This window comes from Oncorhynchus tshawytscha, linkage group LG04, assembly GCF_018296145.1.
Source record: "Oncorhynchus tshawytscha isolate Ot180627B linkage group LG04, Otsh_v2.0, whole genome shotgun sequence".
In the NCBI taxonomy this organism is placed as follows: domain Eukaryota; kingdom Metazoa; phylum Chordata; class Actinopteri; order Salmoniformes; family Salmonidae; genus Oncorhynchus; species Oncorhynchus tshawytscha.
This window is the reverse complement of record NC_056432.1, coordinates 28,131,074-28,150,848: the sequence shown is the minus strand read 5'-3', so window position 1 is coordinate 28,150,848 and position 19,775 is coordinate 28,131,074. Positions and strand designations below refer to the sequence as shown.

Sequence of the window (19,775 nt, the reverse complement as noted above, 5' to 3'; positions counted from 1 at the left end):
AAATAAGGCCTTGCGCTTCACACTGTTTCGTAACCCCCTAGCATTAAGAGATAATATAGACAAAGACAAAACAACAAAGATTATATAAAAGTATAAACTGTAGTAGGATGAGTCAAAGACGTAGGAGCAGTGAACATAAACGATAAGGAACCGAGATCTGCACCATTTAAGTCAATTTAAAGTAAAAATAGCTTATTCCATAAACTTTGAGCTAGACATTATCAGGCTATCCGAGACTAAAACCCCTCTTTAGTGTAATCAGGAACTATTCTGAGAAATAAAATACAAAATAATAATTTAAATAAAAGGGTACCTACTATTTTAAGTGCATATGAAAACTCATCATTAAAAAAATGGAATAAAAAATGTTTTACATATACATGTTCCTAAGACCTTTTTCACTTGGAAATAAGTATTAATAACTAAATAGAACAATACCCATGTAAAATCAGAGCAGACCTGTTTGCCCTTTAAAACAGTATCTTAGTTACTGTATACATAAAAAGTAAATACAGCTTTCAGTCTTCTTCGTAAGTTTGTAAACAAAATAGGTCTTCATACAAGAACAAATTAATAAATTGAAGTATCTGAGTATTCCGAAAAATAGTCACCTGATGCTTGTTAGGTAAACAATATAAGGAAAATGAGAATAGCATGGCTGAAACCAACAATCTGTTCCTTCTGGTGAGATTTTGGGGAGAAATACTTTCCACCTCCTCACTCGCGCCCATGGATATCCTATCTCCACCCTGCTGCTACGTGAGTGCGTCGGGGGTAAAAATCTGGATTGACCGCCGTTGCACCAATAAGGGAAGCCTGCTGAGGCTACTTGGATCCCATTCAGTGGATTTAAAGGGGGCGGGACCATCTGACTCATCAGATGAGGAACTGAGCTGAGCCTGGTGTAAACTAGCTGGTTTGCAAGAGAAGCGCTGACATGTGTGGTAAGTAACGTTAGCTAGATATAATAAATTAAATAGGTGTATATTTGCAACTACATTTGCAATTTACACATGCAATTTGTGAGATTAACACAGAACTGGTTTTGGGGAGATGTCAATGTTTTTAGTCAGACAGCTGAGCTTCCATCTAAATAAAGAGAGCTTAGTTTGTTTGGCAGACAAAACAAATGACTAACATCAAATTATTGAGTTCATATCTTTTAAGTGAACTTGTAAATTGGCTAGATCAGATGTTTTATAGATAACAATGTTATCAGACAAATTGTCATGAGGGCGACTAAGCGTTTTGATGTGTATAAACCGTGTGCTACACACCCATTTCCAATAAGTACCTAGCTAACTTAGTGTAGCTAGCTAACGTTAACTAGCCAGCTAGCCATTGCTAGCTACTTGATTGACAGTTTATCGCTCCATAATTCCTCTCATTGATGTTACCGTATGTCAAGTTATACTCTATACTTGGATTCATTAGCGACCATTTGCTAACTACCCTTCTTTTCATCAGGTTACATACTAGCTTGCTACAGGACTCTAGGAAGGTAGGTGGGGGGGGATATCTAGGAAGGTGGGTGGGTGGGTGGGGAACAGAACAGAACGCACAGAACGCACGCACGCACGCACGCACTGCGCAAAGTTTCATTCCTTGCTAGAATATAGACCACTACTGGTAATGATGATAGACAGTGATTATTCCACATCGATTCGAATGATGTAGGGGGATTTAAAATGATGGGAAGCTGTGTTTACTTTTCTAACCTGTCAGTGTCTGAATATTAGAATAGTGATGGATTAGTTCTCCTCTCATCTGCTGACTCTACAAGTTCCTGAAGCGCCCAGCTCTGTTTTGAAAAGCCAGCCAGAACCAGTATAAATAGTGTGGATGATTCGCTTTTTAAGGGTGGTGGGAACTTAGCACTATGAACTCCATTAGTAGAAGGGACAATCAGATGCTGTCATCTCCGTCAGAAAAATTCCCCAAATAGATGCTCCTTATACTGAACTGCTGCAGGCTAATTCCTAAGGAAATAATGGTGGTAATGCTGACATGCACTGAGATTTTTATGAGCGCCTTATTTTTCCTAGTCTGTTTAACCTTCGTTCTGAACAAAGCTGAGCCTTGTTTGCCCCCACCTTGCCTTGCCCCCCCCACCTTCCTAGATATCCCCCTCCACCTTCCTAGATATCTCCCCCTCCACCTTCCTAGATATCTCCCCCCACCTTCCTAGATATCTCCCCCCACCTTCCTAGATATCTCCCCCCACCTTCCTAGATATCTCCCCCCACCTTCCTAGATATCTCCCCCCACCTTCCTAGATATCTCCCCCCACCTTCCTAGATATCCCCCCCACCTTCCTAGATATCTCCCCCACCTTCCTAGATATCTCCTCCTCCCCACCTTCCTAGATATCTCCTCCTCCCCACCTTCCTAGATATCTCCTCCCCCACCTTCCTAGATATCTCCTCCCCCCCCACCTTCCTAGATATCTCCTCCCCCCCCACCTTCCTAGATATCTCCCCCCACCTTCCTAGATATATCTCCCCCCACCTTCCTAGATATATCTCCCCCCACCTTCCTAGATATATCTCCCCCACCTTCCTAGATATATCTCCCCCCACCTTCCTAGATATATCTCCCCCCACCTTCCTAGATATATCTCCCCCACCTTCCTAGATATATCTCCCCCTTCCTAGAGATATCTCCCCCACCTTCCTAGATATCTCCCCCACCTTCCTAGATATCTCCTCCCCCCACCTTCCTAGATATCTCCTCCCCCCACCTTCCTAGATATCTCCTCCCCCCACCTTCCTAGATATCTCCTCCCCCCACCTTCCTAGATATCCCCCCCCACCTTCCTAGATATCTCCCCCCACCTTCCTAGATATCTCCCCCCCACCTTCCTAGATATCTCCCCCACCTTCCTAGATATCTCCCCCCACCTTCCTAGATATCTCCCCCACCTTCCTAGATATCTCCCCTACCTTCCTAGATATCTCCCCCACCTCCTAGATATCTCCCCCACCTCCTAGATATCTCCCCCCTCCTAGATATCTCCCCCTCCTAGATATCTCCCCCCTCCTAGATATCTCCCCCCCCCTAGATATCCTTCCTAGATATCTCCCCCCCCACCTTCCTAGATATCTCCCCCCACCTTCCTAGATATCTCCCCCCCACCTTCCTAGATATCTCCCCCCCCACCTTCCTAGATATCTCCCCCCACCTTCCTAGATATCTCCCCCCACCTTCCTAGATATCTCCCCCCACCTTCCTAGATATCTCCCCCCCAACTTCCTAGATATCTCCCCCCACCTTCCTAGATATCTCCCCCCACCTTCCTAGATCCCCCTCGATCTCCCCCCACCTTCCTCGCTCGATTTCCCCCGCTACCTTCCTCGGCCCCCCTCCCCGCCTACCTCCTCGGTTTTCCCCCCCTCCCCGCTGCCCTCATCGGTCCCCCGCTACCATCCTCGATTTCCCCATGTGCCAGTCTGCTCTCAATGGATGCTCTGTTGCACTCTGTTTCCTTTGCAGTGCTTCTACATAGTCACTATTTTATCACCGCCCCTTTATATCCTCCTCTAATTGGGAATTTGTCATTGATTATTGTGTTATCCTAAGAATAGCTATTGTCTCTTAGCCTTCATCATTTAGGTTTGTTTATTTTGACTAGTTTGTTGAAGCTTTATGCCATTGTTCTATTTGTGAGCTTATGTGGGTGATTGATGGTTGTCATGAAGAAAATGGGGCAGGGCAAAGGAAATTGGGCACCAATAGGCTTATCAAATTGTATTGGTCACATGCGTGGAATATTCTTACTTACAAGCCCTTAACCAACAATGCAGTTAAGAAAAAATAAGTGTGAAGAAAGTATTTACTAAATAAGCTGAAAATTTTAAAATGGCTAAATAAAATTTTAAAGAACAACAATAAAATAACAGTAGCGATGACTCTGTACCGGTACCCCCTGTATATAGCAATGTGCAGGGGCACAGGTTAGTTGAGGTAATATGTACATTTAGGTAGAGTTAAAGTGATTATGCATAGATAATAAACCGAGAGTAGCAGCAGCGTAAAACTGGGGGGTTCAATGCAAGAGTCCGGGTATCCATTTGGTTAGCTGTTCAGGAGTCTTATGGCTTGGGGTAGAAGCCTTTTGGACCTAGTCTTGGCGCTCCGGTACCGCTTGCCGTGTGGTAGCAGAGAGAACAGTCTGACTAGAGTGGCTGGAGTCTTTAGCAGTTTTTAGGGCCTTCCTCTGACACCGCCTGGTATATAGATCCTGGATGGCAGGAAGCTTGGCCCCAGTGATGTACTGTGCTGTCCGCACTACCCTCTAGAGCCTTGCGGTTGGAGGCCTAGCAGTTGCCATACCAGGTGGTGATGGTATGTAGGCCAACCTCTGTTCAGCCAGGCATGTCTGTAATAAATGGCACTGTTTTCATTTGGTATCAGTCTTCTCAGATGAGTTCTGAATTGCACAAAAGCATAGCCTAGAGCACCTGATCCTTCTGTCAGCATATTGCCCCAACACTAGAACACCCTGTTCCACTGTGTCTCCCACTGTCCATTTCTCAAGGTGACTTCCCTGTTTCATGTAAAAACTGCAGATAACATCCAGGGCAGGCTGTGCCCTCAGGAACAGATGGGTGTGTGAACTACTCTGTAGTTACACACAGAACCATTGTTTCCAATTCCTATATGATGATAAATGGCACCAGAGCATTTTTAAATGTTTTACTTGTGTTAACTTTTGAAACTTTTCACATGTAGAAATCCTTGGGGAAGCTGTTGCTGTGAAATGTAATGAGCCAATAATTAAACTGCCTGCAGATTACATCAGCTAGGCTAGCTAGCCAATGGAACCTTCAGCGTTTCTGACACAACCGGCATATATGAACAGAAAGCATGCATGCTTTATTTGGTCTCTATTGACCTAATCACAGACCACCAAAAGCAAACGGTAATACCCACTATTAGGATTTGTTCACTTAATCCCTTAAAAGAGTTGTAGTGAAATTCCTTTGTTGCAAATCATTGTTTGACATCCTAGTTGAAATCTGTCTCCCTGTTCCTTCTTTCTGTCAGGAATCTTTGCCTATCTGAACTACCATGTGCCACGGACACGCCGGGAGATCCTGGAGATCCTCCTCAAAGGCCTGCTTCGTCTGGAGTACCGTGGCTATGACTCTGCCGGTGAGATGAGACGGCTTGTCTCAACACACTGTCTGCGTCGGTCTGTCTGCATGTTAATTAGCTGCCTTTCCCTCTCACTGTAGGCAGGCGTCAGTTATTCTGCTTATCTACAGGAGTCATGTTTTTGTTCTCTCTCCTAACATTAAGAACAATGACTGTCCATTGGCCTCACTGTATGCCCTTGTCTTGAGCAGGCCTGTCAATCTAATCACTCTTACATTGATGCTCTGTCTGTTATCAAACTGTAGCATGTGTAAGATAACCGCTACAAAATCACACAACAGAGGCATATTTGTGTACTCTGTAGCAATAAGACTATTTTTACCAGGTGTTGGAATTGATGGAGGGAACGGCAAGGAATGGGAGGCCAATGCCCGGTCTATTCAGCTGATCAAGCAGTCCGGAAAAGTGAAGGCTCTTGACGATGAGCTCACAAGTAAGACTTATACCGTTGTCAGCAGTAAGGATGTTTACTGAGTAGATAAGTGGATTGTACAGAAATAAATATAATGTCTACAATACCAATGACTCAAACCTACTTTATGTTGGGCACATATCAGTTGATTTTGAGGCTTGCCTTTCAACAGTGTTTGTGTTGGTCCCACAGAGCAGCAGGACATGGACATGGACGTGGAGTTTGATGTCCACCTTGGCATCGCCCACACTCGCTGGGCTACCCATGGTGCCCCCAGCCCTGTCAACAGCCACCCACAAAGGTCTGACAAGAGCAACGGTCAGTACCATAGACATTTCTTAAACTTGTAGGACTATTAGGGCCTCTTTCCTGTATAGGCATCACATTCTGCTAGATGTAGTGGTCTCACGTTGACTGACTATATAGAGAGTAATGAGGAATGTTTATTATTAAAGTGTATATGTGTTTTTTTTTTTTTTTTAGAGTTCATTGTCATTCATAATGGAATTATCACAAACTACAAAGACCTGCAGAAATTCCTGGTGAGCAAAGCAACATTTCAACATTTTTCCCAAGGCAGTCGGTTTCTTTCATTAGCCAAGGCTATCAGCGAGATTTCCATGACTGACTCTCTCCCATTCCACAGGAGAGCAAGGGTTATGAGTTTGAGTCTGAGACGGACACAGAGACCATTGCCAAGCTGGTAAAGTACATGTATGACAACCGTGAGAGTGAAGACCTCAGCTTTGCTACTCTGGTGGAGAGAGTGACCCAGCAGCTGGTAGGAGCCTGTTCATCTACAGAGCAGACTGTCCAGAAACAAGGCCCTCTGACCTGTCTTGTGATTAACATGGTTTTATCTGGTCTCCTAGGAAGGAGCGTTTGTCCTGGTCTTCAAGAGTGTCCATTACCCAGGAGAGGCTGTAGGCACCCGGTACACTGCTACTGCATTTCTACATACTCCTTGAGTTGTAAAGGAATAATATCCATTAAACATGCATCTTTTAATTTTATGTAATCATTGTACTTGTTTATATGTAAATAGGAGGGGAGGTCCTCTGCTTATTGGGGTGAAAAGTGACCACAAGCTGTCCACAGATCACATTCCTATCCTCTACCGATCATGTAAGTTATTAGTTAACTGCTCTCTATCAGTGAGTCAGAATGGAATATGAGCAGCCGGGAGCTGTTTTATGTCTAGTACACTACTGTATCTCCCCAGCTGGTAAGGACAAGAAGGGCTGCCCCACCCTACCCAGGATGGAGCAGGACACCTGCCACACGCTCTTCGCTGAGGAAAAGAAGTCTGTGGAGTACTACTTTGCCTCTGATGCCAGGTCAGACTCCTCACCTTGTTGTTCTCTATATTACTCATATCCCACTCATGCAACGTTAGATAAACTGTACTTTTAGAATCAGTCTAGACAATTGTTTGGTGAAAGTTTTCTCCTAGGAAAGTAGGAATTAACAACATCATTAACTTGGATTCACTGTTGCTCCGTTGTCCTGGCAGCGCGGTGATTGAGCACACCAACCGTGTGATCTTCCTGGAGGATGATGACGTGGCAGCAGTGACGGCCGGACGGCTCACCATCCACCGCATCAAGCGTACAGCCGGAGACCACCCTGCCCGCGCCATCCAGACCCTGCAGATGGAGCTGCAGCAGATCATGAAGGGTGAGGGGGAGGGGGAGGGCTGGGGGTACCACACTGTCATGGGTCAACCCTCTGTAAAGATGTTGATGGTGCTACTAGGACTTTGAGAACCCAAGAATGGCTGGAATTGCTGATTATCTTTGTCAATACAGTCAGAATAATTTCACTATACAAGGGTCATATTTACTGGGGGTGGCATAATGCAACAGAAATTATTCATTTAAAAAAACAAATTAGTAAATAATACTTTTTCTTGTTAAACGGATAATGTTAGCTAGCTGGAGTGGGCATGTTAGCTGGTCCTGCTGTTGGACGCACTTGTTGCCGTATCACCATGTAGGCTACATTTTCTACTGTAATTGGTCAATAACGACGGCAGTGCTTGAAAAATGGAGCATAATCATATTTTCTCCACCTTGGCTGAGTGGCAGCCACAGGCACACCTTTAATATCAATCGCGCGCACACACACACTACGCGTACACAGCCAGGTGTTTATGGGGTTGCCTTGCTGACATCAAAGGTACTTTAGGGGCTCAGACACCCTGGCCCCAGCATGGAGATCACATCAATCACCAATGTAGAGTACAGTACCTGGGTCATTATCAGGACTTTATATTGAGCTTGCTGCTCCACATGTCTCCAGCAGAGGGTGCTAATACACATACCAGTCAGTTTTAGGAGACAAGCCTTTGTGGTCCTATCATTAAAGCCTCTGCCTCCATCGCTCTCTCCTCAGCCTCGATTCCAGGAGCTCTGCTGAAATAAACTTAATTCATATGACCTAAATTTCTGTCTCCGCAGAGGTGGGCTGCAAAACCCTCTCGTATTTCATTGTCACAAAGGGCCGTGTGAGGAAACAACAATCTCCTTGTAGGCTCTTGCTTATTTTATTTAGTCAAGACATGCCTGATAAATGTCTGTATTAAAGAGCAAGATCATTCCTGTCATTTATCTCCTGTGTTATTTACCTCCCAACAGCAATAAAAGACTGAATTAGAGCCCTAAACAACATGTTTTCCAGACTGGCTTCCTTTTAGTAGTAATTATGCGTCAACAGTAACCTTTACAAAATGCCTAACACTTTATAAAAATGCAAAGTCAACAGGCTTTAAGTGATGTTGTTGAGGACTCTGATCTAATGTTTTTTGGAACATTTTTCAGGGAACTACAGCTCCTTTATGCAGAAGGAGATCTTTGAACAGCCAGAGTCTGTGGTCAACACCATGAGAGGAAGGGTCAACTTCAATGACAACACAGGTGAGATAACCTTTCCTGTGTAATAGTCAAGTCACAAAACACTCCAATTTGTTGCACAATGCACACTATGCCCCTCTCATGTCTGTCATTATACCCATGAAGGTGGTATCCTCATGATCAATATCTATCTGAATACATACCAAGAAAAGGGACATGACTACTGTATTTTGATTGTGTGTATCCTTAGTAACCCTTGGTGGACTGAAGGATCACATTAAAGAGATCCAAAGGTGTCGACGGCTCATCCTCATCGCCTGTGGCACCAGCTACCATGCTGGGGTGGCGGTGAGTAACTGATGACCTTTTCTATAAGGCAGGAATGATATCACCAGCATAAAATGGAGTCAACTGGAGCTTAAGGCTCCAAGATAGGGAAAAACAAGGACACAAGTTCTTACTCTGGTTTGTACATGGAAACATGTTTTCAGTGTGGATGTCATGTGTGATCCAGTGCGGATCTTTCCCCACAGACTCGCCAGGTACTGGAGGAGTTGACAGAGCTGCCTGTTATGGTGGAGCTGGCCAGCGACTTCCTGGATAGAAACACACCAGTGTTCCGTGACGACGTCTGCTTCTTCATCAGCCAATCAGGTGGGAGGATCGCTATCTCCTCAAGGACCTGAACATTGCTTCTTTCTCTGTACTCATTTCCCCACACTACAGCTTCAGCAATGTCTCGTACAAGTACATGCTCAGCCCAATGACAATGCACACAAAGCAATTGCTTTCGCTCTTCATATATTGATGCTGAACGTAAAGACCTGATGATATCAGTTATTGCGGCCTATAAAATCTGATATTGTATTCGGTATATACACATAGTCCAACTTGTTCCAGTACAGTGCCTTGCGAAAGTATTCGGCCCCCTTGAACTTTGCGGCCTTTTCCCACATTTCAGGCTTCAAACAAAAAGATATAAAACTGTATTTTTTTTGTGAAGAATCAACAACAAGTGGGACACAATCATGAAGTGGAACGACATTTATTGGATATTTTTTATTGGATATTTCAAACTTTTTTAACAAATCAAAAACTGAAAAATTGGGCGTGCAAAATGTTTCAGCCCCCTTAAGTTAATACTTTGTAGCGCCACCTTTTGCTGCGATTACAGCTGTAAGTCGCTTGGGGTATGTCTCTATCAGTTTTGCACATTGAGAGACTGAAATTTTTTCCCATTCCTCCTTGCAAAACAGCTCGAGCTCAGTGAGGTTGGATGGAGAGCATTTGTGAACAGCAGTTTTCAGTTCTTTCCACAGATTCTTGATTGGATTCAGGTCTGGACTTTGACTTGGCCATTCTAACACCTGGATATGTTTATTTTTGAACCATTCCATTGTAGATTTTGCTTTATGTTTTGGATCATTGTCTTGTTGGAAGACAAATCTCCGTCCCAGTCTCAGGTCTTTTGCAGACTCCATCAGGTTTTCTTCCAGAATGGTCCTGTATTTGGCTCCATCCATCTTCCCATCAATTTTAACCATCTTCCCTGTCCCTGCTGAAGAAAAGCAGGCCCAAACCATGATGCTGCCACCACCATGTTTGACAGTGAGGATGGTGTGTTCAGGGTGATGAGCTGTGTTGCTTTTACGCCAAACATAATGTTTTGCATTGTTGCCAAAAAGTTCAATTTTGGTTTCATCTGACCAGAGCACCTTCTTCCACATGTTTGGTGTGTCTCCCAGGTGGCTTGTGGCAAACTTTAAACGACACTTTTTATGGATATCTTTAAGAAATGGCTTTCTTCTTGCCACTCATCCATAAAGGCCAGATTTGTGCAATACACGACTGATTGTTGTCCTATGGACAGAGTCTCCCACCTCAGCTGTAGATCTCTGCAGTTCATCCAGAGTGATCATGGGCCTCTTGGCTGCATCTCTGATCAGTCTTCTCCTTGTATGAGCTGAAAGTTTAGAGGGACGGCCAGGTCTTGGTAGATTTGCAGTGGTCTGATACTCCTTCCATTTCGATATTATCGCTTACACAGTGCTCCTTGGGATGTTTAAAGCTTGGGAAATCTTTTTGTATCCAAATCCGGCTTTAAACTTCTTCACAACAGTATCTCGGACCTGCCTGGTGTGTTCCTTGTTCTTCATGATGCTCTCTGCGCTTTTAACGGACCTCTGAGACTATCACAGTGCAGGTGCATTTATACGGAGACTTGATTACACACAGGTGGATTATATTTATCATCATTAGTCATTTAGGTCAACATTGGATCATTCAGAGATCCTCACTGAACTTCTGGAGAGAGTTTGCTGCACTGAAAGTAAAGGGGCTGAATAATTTTGCCCGCCCAATTTTTCAGTTTTTGATTTGTTAAAGTTTGAAATATCCAATAAATGTCGTTCCACTCCACATGATTGTGTCCCACTTGTTGTTGATTCTTCACAAAAAATACAGTTTTATATCTTTATGTTTGAAGCCTGAAATGTGGCAAAAGGTCGCAAAGTTCAAGGGGGCCGAATACTTTCGCAAGGCACTGTATCTATCCTGAGTGCTGATTTGCATTGCTACCTTTTGTGTGCAGGCGAGACAGCAGACAGCCTGATGGCCCTGCGCTACTGTAAGGAGAGAGGAGCCCTGACTGTGGGCGTCACCAACACAGTGGGCAGCTCCATCTCCAGAGAGACAGACTGTGGGGTGCACATCAACGCTGGGCCAGAGATAGGAGTGGCCAGCACCAAGGTGAGGGGACCGGCTCGCTGCTGCTCTGTGTAGCACTTCTCCTGACTGATTCTTTTCCCATACTGACTCGCGTAGTGTACTGTCCTGTAGACACTCAGCTGTTGGAACAGGAGACCTTCCAGTCACCATACTCTGCTTTCTCAACTTCTTTTACTTCTGTGGTGGGTGGAAAAAATCCCCTTCAGGATAGCCTATTAGGGCGGGGGAATTCCTCCTTATCCCTCTCCAGAGTGTTTCAGTTGGTCAGACTGCAGTAAAGTTGTTGGAGATGAATGGAATGGTCTCCTTCCTAATTAGGCGGAGCGGCGTTACGAAGTCCCAAGGCAGTTTTGCTTTGGCTTGGTCTATATAATCACCCGTGTATAATTATTATTGCAAGGACATGAGGTTCACGCCAATATGCTTTGCTGGTGGTATCTGTATAGTTAAGGCAAACCCTGAAGCACTTGGGTGCTAATTTCAATACATAGAACATGTGGTTAACCCCTCTCTCCCTTGAAATTAGAGAACTTCATCTGAAATTAGTGTCGGGATCCCTTTGTAAGAGAGGTTATTTAAACTGCTATATTCCACTGCTCTACACAGAACCCATAGTGCCTGATATTCTCATCTTTATTCTTGTAAAAAGTAAGGATCCATGGTTTCCCTCTACTATGAGCACTGATCCTACAGATTGCCAGAGTGGGGTTGCAGATGACTGGAGTGAGTTCCACTCAGCAGCTGGGGGGGGTAGTAGAAAAAGAGTCCGGTCCCTCCCTGCTCTGGCTCTCGGGCTTGGCTCAGGGACCCTCCGGCAGCTCCAAGGCCCCGGCACAGCGCAGAAAGCCTGGCGAGCACGCCTCAAAGACGCTGTCCTTTACTGCTTGTCTGGCCCACGCACAGCACATCAGAGGACATTATGTATTTCACCCTCTGCTCAACACACGCTCCTGCTGACTCCGTTTTGTATCGTTTCATAATATTATTCAGATGAACCTTCCGGGGGACAGTAAACTGGATGACTCTGGTGACGTCTATCTTGTTTTCAGAATTGCGGTTCTCCACATCTATGCCTGCTAAACAAGGTCAGGGAGAATGAAGGGGATTGCTGGAGTTGAGACGGCACCACGTCTTGAATACGCTTCTCCCCCTTAGCCAAACAATAGATATTGAGGGAGGGAATGTAAGCAAATGAGAGCCATCTGTGGTCTTTGTCTGAATTGAACCTGGTGCATGCTTGTACCCTTATATAAAAAATTAACTGCTCATCATGCCGTATTGCCTGAGGAGGATGTGTGGCACATTTGAGGCCTCTCAGGGACATGGTTTCGTCAGTGTGTTTTCACAGACTAGCGTGCGCCTCTGTCCTCTTGACATTCTGGATGGAGTGAGGGGTTTTAACTGGATTAAATGCACTGCCACAAATCTGAGTGGATGGCTAGGACTGTCAGTTGTGAGGGACTGTGGTTCCAGTGCTGTCAAGGAAAATAGCTGTGTGACGGTTTTACAACCATGCCTTTGGCTTTAGATCAATCAAATTTATTTATACAACCCTTCTTACGTCAGCTGATGTCACAAAATGCTGTACAGAAACTAGCTGTTGACTGATAATGATTTTTCAACGCCGATACCGATTATTGGAGGACCAGAAGATGCCGATTTTTAATTTTTTTTTATTTATTAGTTATTTATTTGTAATAATAACAATTACAACAATACTGAATAAACACTTATTTTAACTTAATATAATACATCAATAAAATCAATTGAAATATTTAATGAAACATGTTCAATTTGGTTTAAAAAATGGGGGGGGGGGGAAGTGTTGGAGAAGTAAAAGTGCAATATGTGCCATGTAAGAAAGCTGACGTTTAAGTTCCTTGCTCAGAACATGAGAACATATGAAAGCTGGTGGTTCCTTTTAACATGAGTCTTCAATATTCCCAGGTAAGAACTTTTAGGTTGTAGTTATTATAGGACTATTTCTCTCTATACCATTTGTATTTCATATACCTTTGACTATTGGATGTTCTTATAGGCACTTTATTATTGACAGTGTAACAGTATATCATCCGTCCCTCTCCTCGCCCCTACCTGGGCTCGAACCAGGAACACATCAACAACAGCCACCCTCGAAGCATCGTTACCCATCGCGCCACAAAAGCTGTGGCCCTTGCAGAGCAAAGGGGAACAACTACTTCAAGGTCTCAGAGCGAGTGACGTCCCCATTGAAACGCTGTTAGCGTGCACCCCGCTAACTAGCTAGACATTTCACATCGGTTACACCAGCCTAATCTCGGGAGTTGATAGGCTTGAAGTCATAAACAGCTCAATACTTGAAGCACAGCGAAGAGCTGCTGGCAAACACACAAAAGTGCTGTTTGAATTCTTTCTTACGAGCCTGCTGCTGCCTACCACCGCTCTTTCAGACTGCTCTATCAAATCATAGACTTAATTATAACATAACACACAGAAATACGAGCCTTAGGTCATTAATATGGTGAAATCTGGAAACTATCATTTCGAAAACGAAACATTTATTCTTTCAGTGAAATACGGAACCGTTCCGTATTTTATCTAACCGGTGGCATCCATATGTCTTAAATATTCCTGTTACATTGCACAACTTTCAATGTTCTGTCATAATTACATAAAATTCTGGCAAATTAGTTCGCAACGAGCCAGGTGGCCCAAACTGTTACATATACCCTGACTCTGCGTGCAATGAACGCAAGAGAAGTGACACAATTTTCCTAGTTTAATATTGCCTACTAACCTGGATTTCTTTTAACTAAATATGTAGGTTTAAAAAAAAATATATATATATATACTTCTGTCTATTGATTTTAAGGAATTTATGGTTAGGTACATTTGTGCAACGATTGTGCTTTTTTCACAAATGCGCTTTTGTTAAATAATCCCATGTTTGGCGAAGTTGGCTTTCTTTGCTAGGAAGAAATAGTCTTCACACAGTTCTCAACGAGCCAGGCGGCCCAAACTGCTGCATATACCCTGACTCTGTTGCACAGAATGCAAGAGAAGTGACACAATTTTCCTAGTTAAAAGAAATTCATGTTAGCAGGCAATATTAACTAAATATGCAGGTTTAAAAATATATACTTGTGTATTGATTTTAAAGAAAGGCATTGATGTTTATGGTTAGGTACACATTGGTGCAGCGACTGCTTTTTTCGCAAATGCGCTTGTTAAATCACCCCTTTGGCGAAGTAGGCTAAGATTCAATGATAAATTAACAGGCACCGCATCGATTATATGCAACTCAGGACAAGCTAGATTAACTAGTAATATCATCAACCATGTGTAGTTAACTAGTGATTTATGTTAAGATTTTTTTTTATTTTTATAAGATACGTTTAATGCTAGCTAGCACCTTACCTTGGCTTCTTGCTGCACTCGCATAACAGGTAGTCAGCCTCCCACGCAGTCTCCTCGTGGAGTGCAATGTAATCGGCCATGATCAGTGTCCAAAAATGCAGATTACCGATTGTCATTCCTGATTAATCGGTCGACCTCTAACAGAAACCCAGCCTTAAACCCCAAAAGGCAAGCAATGCAGGTGTAGAAGCTATTACGACCGCGTCCAGTAGGTCCGTCAAATGGCTTGGGCTCTTGAACGTTGATTTTTAGAAATCCTAAACTGGTACGGAGAGCCTTCTAACATATGTGTGAGTGGTGGTGATACTTTTCAGAAGCATGAAAAACAAGCGCATCATGGTTCTACTTCTACTGTAGTTGGGGCTGACTGTTTCTTTGCTGTTTTGTTAGTAATAATAATTTGGTGGGGGCTTATACTTGTGCAATTGAAATGTATTTTTTTTGCAGATCCCAACTCCCCCTTAGACACCCTTGGGCGTGGGATTACGGCCAAGGTCTGCCATTTTATAAACGGTGGCCCTGGAGCAATTAAAGGTTAAGTGCCTTGCTCAAAGGCACATAGACAGATGTTTCACATTGTTGGCTCTGGGACTTAAACTAGCGACCTTTCGGTGACTGTCCCAAAACTCTAACTGCTAGGCTACCTCCTGCCCTAGTGTCTTATTGTCAGGGGATGTGTTCATCTGTAGTGTTGCCAGATTGTGTCCTCATAAGACTGTGCTTGCTCTCCCCTCTCCTGTCCTGCAATAGAGGCCCGATCTGTGTCCAGCCCATCCTGCAGCCCAGCTGCTCCACTTCTCATCTGTTGCACATTATTACTGTGGAGCTGGCAACCAGAGCAGCCGGACAAGCCTCTTTTCCAATAACTGTACTGCAAAGTAACCTTGGGATCAGGCAACCCAGGCCCTTTGCTAAACAAAGGGTTCTGCTGTCTCTGGCCCAGGATGGAGAGAGGGAAGACTATGATTCCTTTTGTTTAGAACCAGAAGAGGGAAGAACATCTAGGAGACACCTGGGACCTCTGTGTTCTGTACTGTCTGCTTCTTGCTGGAGCATTAATAAGCATGCATTATGTCTGACTGTGTCTGTTTTGCAGGCCTACACCAGTCAATTTGTGGCTCTGATCATGTTTGCGCTGTTGATGTGCGACGACAGGATTTCCATGCAGCCACGGCGACGTGAGATCATCCAGGGCCTGAGAGTTCTGCCAGGTAGACCAGACCCTACACACATCTACCAAGACATTGCACTGTGCTGTTAATGACCATAAACCTTTGTATGTGATGCTCAAAGGGATGTGTAGATTATTCGACACACTGACCTACTGTAGTATAGACCGCAGTAAGTAATGGTCACAGTCAGCGCAGCCAGAACGAGGGATGGGAAAGCAGAGGCCTGTAGTGGGTCTCCTCGGTCTGTCCTATTGCTCCAACTGGACTGTTTTTGTTTGAACAATATGCATTGTCAGAGAGCTAATGCAATGACTGTGCTGTGGTGGTATCCTTAGAGAGGGAACGAGAGTGTACAGTGGGGAGGCTTCAGCAGCTGGGTCTGTCCTGACTGTTTGTCCTGACTGTTTGCCCTGACACACTCCTCTGGACCCAAAGCCTTATGTTAAATGTTCTCCCTCCTCTCCCTGACCCAACCCCCCCCCCCATTGACCCCAGTCTCCAGGACCTGTTAACATTGGTCTGCTGATCTGTAATAGGATGGGTGTTACTGTATTGTCTTTCATCCAGGAGTTTGGTTTGATGAAATTGATTTTCTGACATGTTGTTCTCTCAAATGTACCAAATTGAAGAGGAATATTTTGTAGGGGTATCTCATTTCATAACCTTGGACTAAGATTACTCATTGTTTTCCTCTTTGTACCTGTCTCACTATATGTTTACCTGCTGCTCCTCCTTCCCCCCTCTGTGTCAGATCTGATAAAGGAGGTGCTTAGTCTGGATGATGAGATCCAGAGGCTGGCAGCAGAGCTGTACCAGCAGAAGAGTGTTCTCATCATGGGCCGAGGCTACCACTATGCCACCTGCCTGGAGGGAGCTCTGGTCAGCATGCCCACCTCGATCTCCGCCTCCTGAAACTTAACGTTGTCTCTTCAGAACTGTATTCTACAGGAATCTCCACTCCTAAATGAGATTATGATCCGTGTGTTAAGATGCTTCAGGAGAAGATTGGCCCAGAGTCGTTTCACTTTCCAATAGCCCACAATAATTGTTCTGCCTCACGCAAGACCTAATGGAGTCTAGCCTGCTGGAATTGTGTTTTTAATCACAGCAACTAATTAGACTGATTTTAGAAATGTCTCTCTGCATAATTGCAACCACACTCCACACTATTTAGGGATTCTTCAAGTTCTGTTGACTGTCAATCCTCCAGTATCTGAGGCACACAGTGTTGGGTCAGGGTGCTGTGCTCCTGGATCTGATCTAGTGTTCCCTGTCCAGTCTACTGTTCCCTTTAGAATTTAAGAAGATAAGATATACATACTCAACTTATGGTGTTTTTCTGAGGTTGTGTGTCCCTCAATGTGTATGGGAATGTGGTTTCCTATCTGAATGAGGTGTTGGGTGTGTCGCTCTCTCCAGAAAATCAAGGAGATCACATACATGCACTCAGAGGGCATCCTGGCCGGGGAGCTGAAGCACGGGCCTCTGGCCCTAGTCGACAAGCTCATGCCTGTCATCATGATCATCATGAGAGACCACACCTACACCAAGTGTCAGAATGCACTGCAGCAGGTGGTGGCCCGTGCGGTAAGAACTGATGCACGATATCTCAACACCATTTAGCTTTCCACCCCATCAACTGTTGAAAGGTTGGAACCACAGTAAACCATTGCCAATGACGTTATCTGGTTGTTAAACTCACTTTTAATAAACATTTTGTTTTCTGGTAGTGATATGTCCGCTAGCTGTTGTAGTGACCACCTACCTCCCAGGTTAAAAATAAATATAACAACTCCAAGACATGGATATTAAGTGCTTCATGCACACATACTTTACACATTAGATTTGTTTTCACAATGCAGTAATATCATCAAATGGTCCTCACACATTCACCACAAAGTGCAAGGGAGGAGTTATTTTCTACATGACATCACCACTCTCACTAATCTACCACAGATGTGAACCTAAGCTTTGGGTTTGAGACATGAGTCAACAAAGCTATTATTCAAGGAAGGACCAAAGTTTCACATTTCAACACAACTCCAGGTTAAAGGTTATGACAATGTTGTGCTGGAAGCATAATGCCTTTTGTTTGGTTTACAGGGCCGACCCATCGTGATCTGTGACAAAGATGACTACGAGACTGCCAAGAGCTCAAGCCGCACCATCAAAGTGCCGCACTGTGTGGACTGTCTGCAGGGCATCCTGAGTGTCATCCCCCTGCAGCTGCTCTCCTTCCACCTGGCTGTGCTCAGGGGCTTTGACGTGAGTACTGCACTGTCACTGAGTTGGGTTCTTACTCTAGGCATTCATAATGGGGAGCTAATTTCTTAGGGTTGTTTCTTGGTAAATGTAGAAATGTCTGCCTCTTCTCTTCCAATACAGGTGGATTGCCCAAGGAACCTGGCCAAGTCTGTGACTGTAGAGTGAAATGCATCCTTTTGAAGATCCAAAAACCCATTTCAGAAACTTTCCTGTTTTGTGTGTCATTGCTCTTTTTAATGCAATTGTTACTCTGGTACACTAAACATGTACTGTATCTGTCTCTTTTCTCAAAACACACATCTGAAGACATTGTTACATCATAGATATGATTTTTTTTTTTTGGGGGTCAGTGGTGGGAAGGGTTGGCAGTAAATGTTGGCATTTGGGTGCTACCATGGGTTACTGGACTGTAGGCAGTTAATGATCCAACTGAAGAAAAGACTGAGCTGTATCCATTTTGGATGATACACTTCAGTGCTCATAACTTAAATGTTGGATACTTGCTGCTGGTTTTACATTTAATTCAGCTGTTGTCAAGAGTCTGCACATGAAAATCTTACTGAAGTTACTGGTTATTTTGGTGTTTCATTGGTGCAATAATTTGGTTGGTTGAGATCTGTTTTCTTTGGCAGCTAGAGAAACATCTGTCGTTTTGAAATGTTTATCTGTTACGCTTGTGTGTGTTGAGTAAATTATTAAAGGGGCGGTGCAGTTAAGTCACATCCTTTTTTTTTTTTTTACACCGGTAGAAATGACACATTTGTGAAAATGAAAACACCCTTTTTGGGAAATAATGTCTGGAATTTCAGCTTGTACAGGTGAGCTGGAACCTTTTACCCACATCATGATCTGATTGATAGAGCAATTACTGTTTATCTGGGTAAGGGGTGGGCTCTAGACCAGCCAATCAGATGTATAAATGCCCACACGATCAGACTTAGCATTTCAAGGGCCAATGGAGGCTCAGGGACGTAAATGATAAATATGATTTTCATTAAGTACATTGTCTAATAAATCAGGGATTGATTTAAAGCATGGGTGCTTTAAATGTTTGAGCTATAGGCCTGACTACATCTGAAGTGCTTCCTAGAAGGTGTCGTAAGTCATGCTTTAGTCTACTGACCTGTTCCAGAGACTATTGAGAACTCTCCATTGTTATACTCAAAATGCCATGACAAATCAATAGAATTTGTCTCCTATGCAAGTTTCGAAGGTGTTAAGGGCAATATGAAACTTGCTATAGACTTGCTTGTGTTCACTACTGTGCACCTATTTGTTTTGAATCATTGGTTAGGTTACAAAAGCAACTTGACAATGATTTACTCATTGTGTTTTGACAGACATATAGGAGGGTTAAACTCTTGCTTAAACCAAGTTGGTCGTCTGAATAATTGACTGTTCTGGCATAATCATGCATCCAGTAAAATTCTAAGTCAATCAATTACCTGAAGATGGACAATGAAGACTAGTGGACCAATGATCAACATTTATTACTCTGTAGGCATATGTTACTAGCATTGTGACTTGATGACAGTTTAGCAATATTCAACTCTTCTGTTCTTGTTGGCCCATTTTTTTGTTGTTGCTTTGTTACCCGGGCTCAGTTTGGGTCTCTGTTTTACAATAACTCAACTCCTTTTACAAGAGAAATGGAGTTGCTGATGAGCGTAATCTGCACCAACGTTTTGTCGACCCATGCCCTGCCACCATACCAATTTGATTGCAATATTGGGACCATGGTTTTCTTTTCAATGTAATGTTTTTGTATACAGCAACTTATGTTCAAGAGGTCTC

The 19,775-nt window shown here is 43.8% G+C and overlaps 1 protein-coding gene across 1 annotated transcript; it reads left to right on the top strand.

Moving 5' to 3' along the window:
• Positions 1–838: 838 nt before the first annotated feature.
• On the top strand, positions 839–18,701 carry LOC112248471 (glutamine--fructose-6-phosphate aminotransferase [isomerizing] 1). Its single transcript, XM_024417522.2, has 19 exons — positions 839–944; positions 5,047–5,154; positions 5,483–5,590; positions 5,762–5,887; positions 6,053–6,111; positions 6,216–6,350; positions 6,442–6,503; positions 6,615–6,694; positions 6,792–6,906; positions 7,083–7,246; positions 8,389–8,484; positions 8,672–8,769; positions 8,955–9,075; positions 11,012–11,169; positions 15,641–15,755; positions 16,468–16,595; positions 17,136–17,303; positions 17,820–17,981; positions 18,102–18,701. Exons 1-19 carry the CDS (start codon positions 938–940, stop codon positions 18,144–18,146), a joined length of 2,055 nt encoding a protein of 684 aa, XP_024273290.1. The 5' UTR covers positions 839–937; the 3' UTR covers positions 18,147–18,701.
• Positions 18,702–19,775: the final 1,074 nt, after the last annotated feature.

Coding starts and splice junctions, on each gene's coding strand:
- LOC112248471 (XM_024417522.2), top strand. Junction 5,591..5,761: donor TCTTGACGATGAGCTCACAA/GTAAGACTTATA, acceptor TTGGTCCCACAG/AGCAGCAGGACATGGACATG. Junction 6,112..6,215: donor AAGACCTGCAGAAATTCCTG/GTGAGCAAAGCA, acceptor CCCATTCCACAG/GAGAGCAAGGGTTATGAGTT.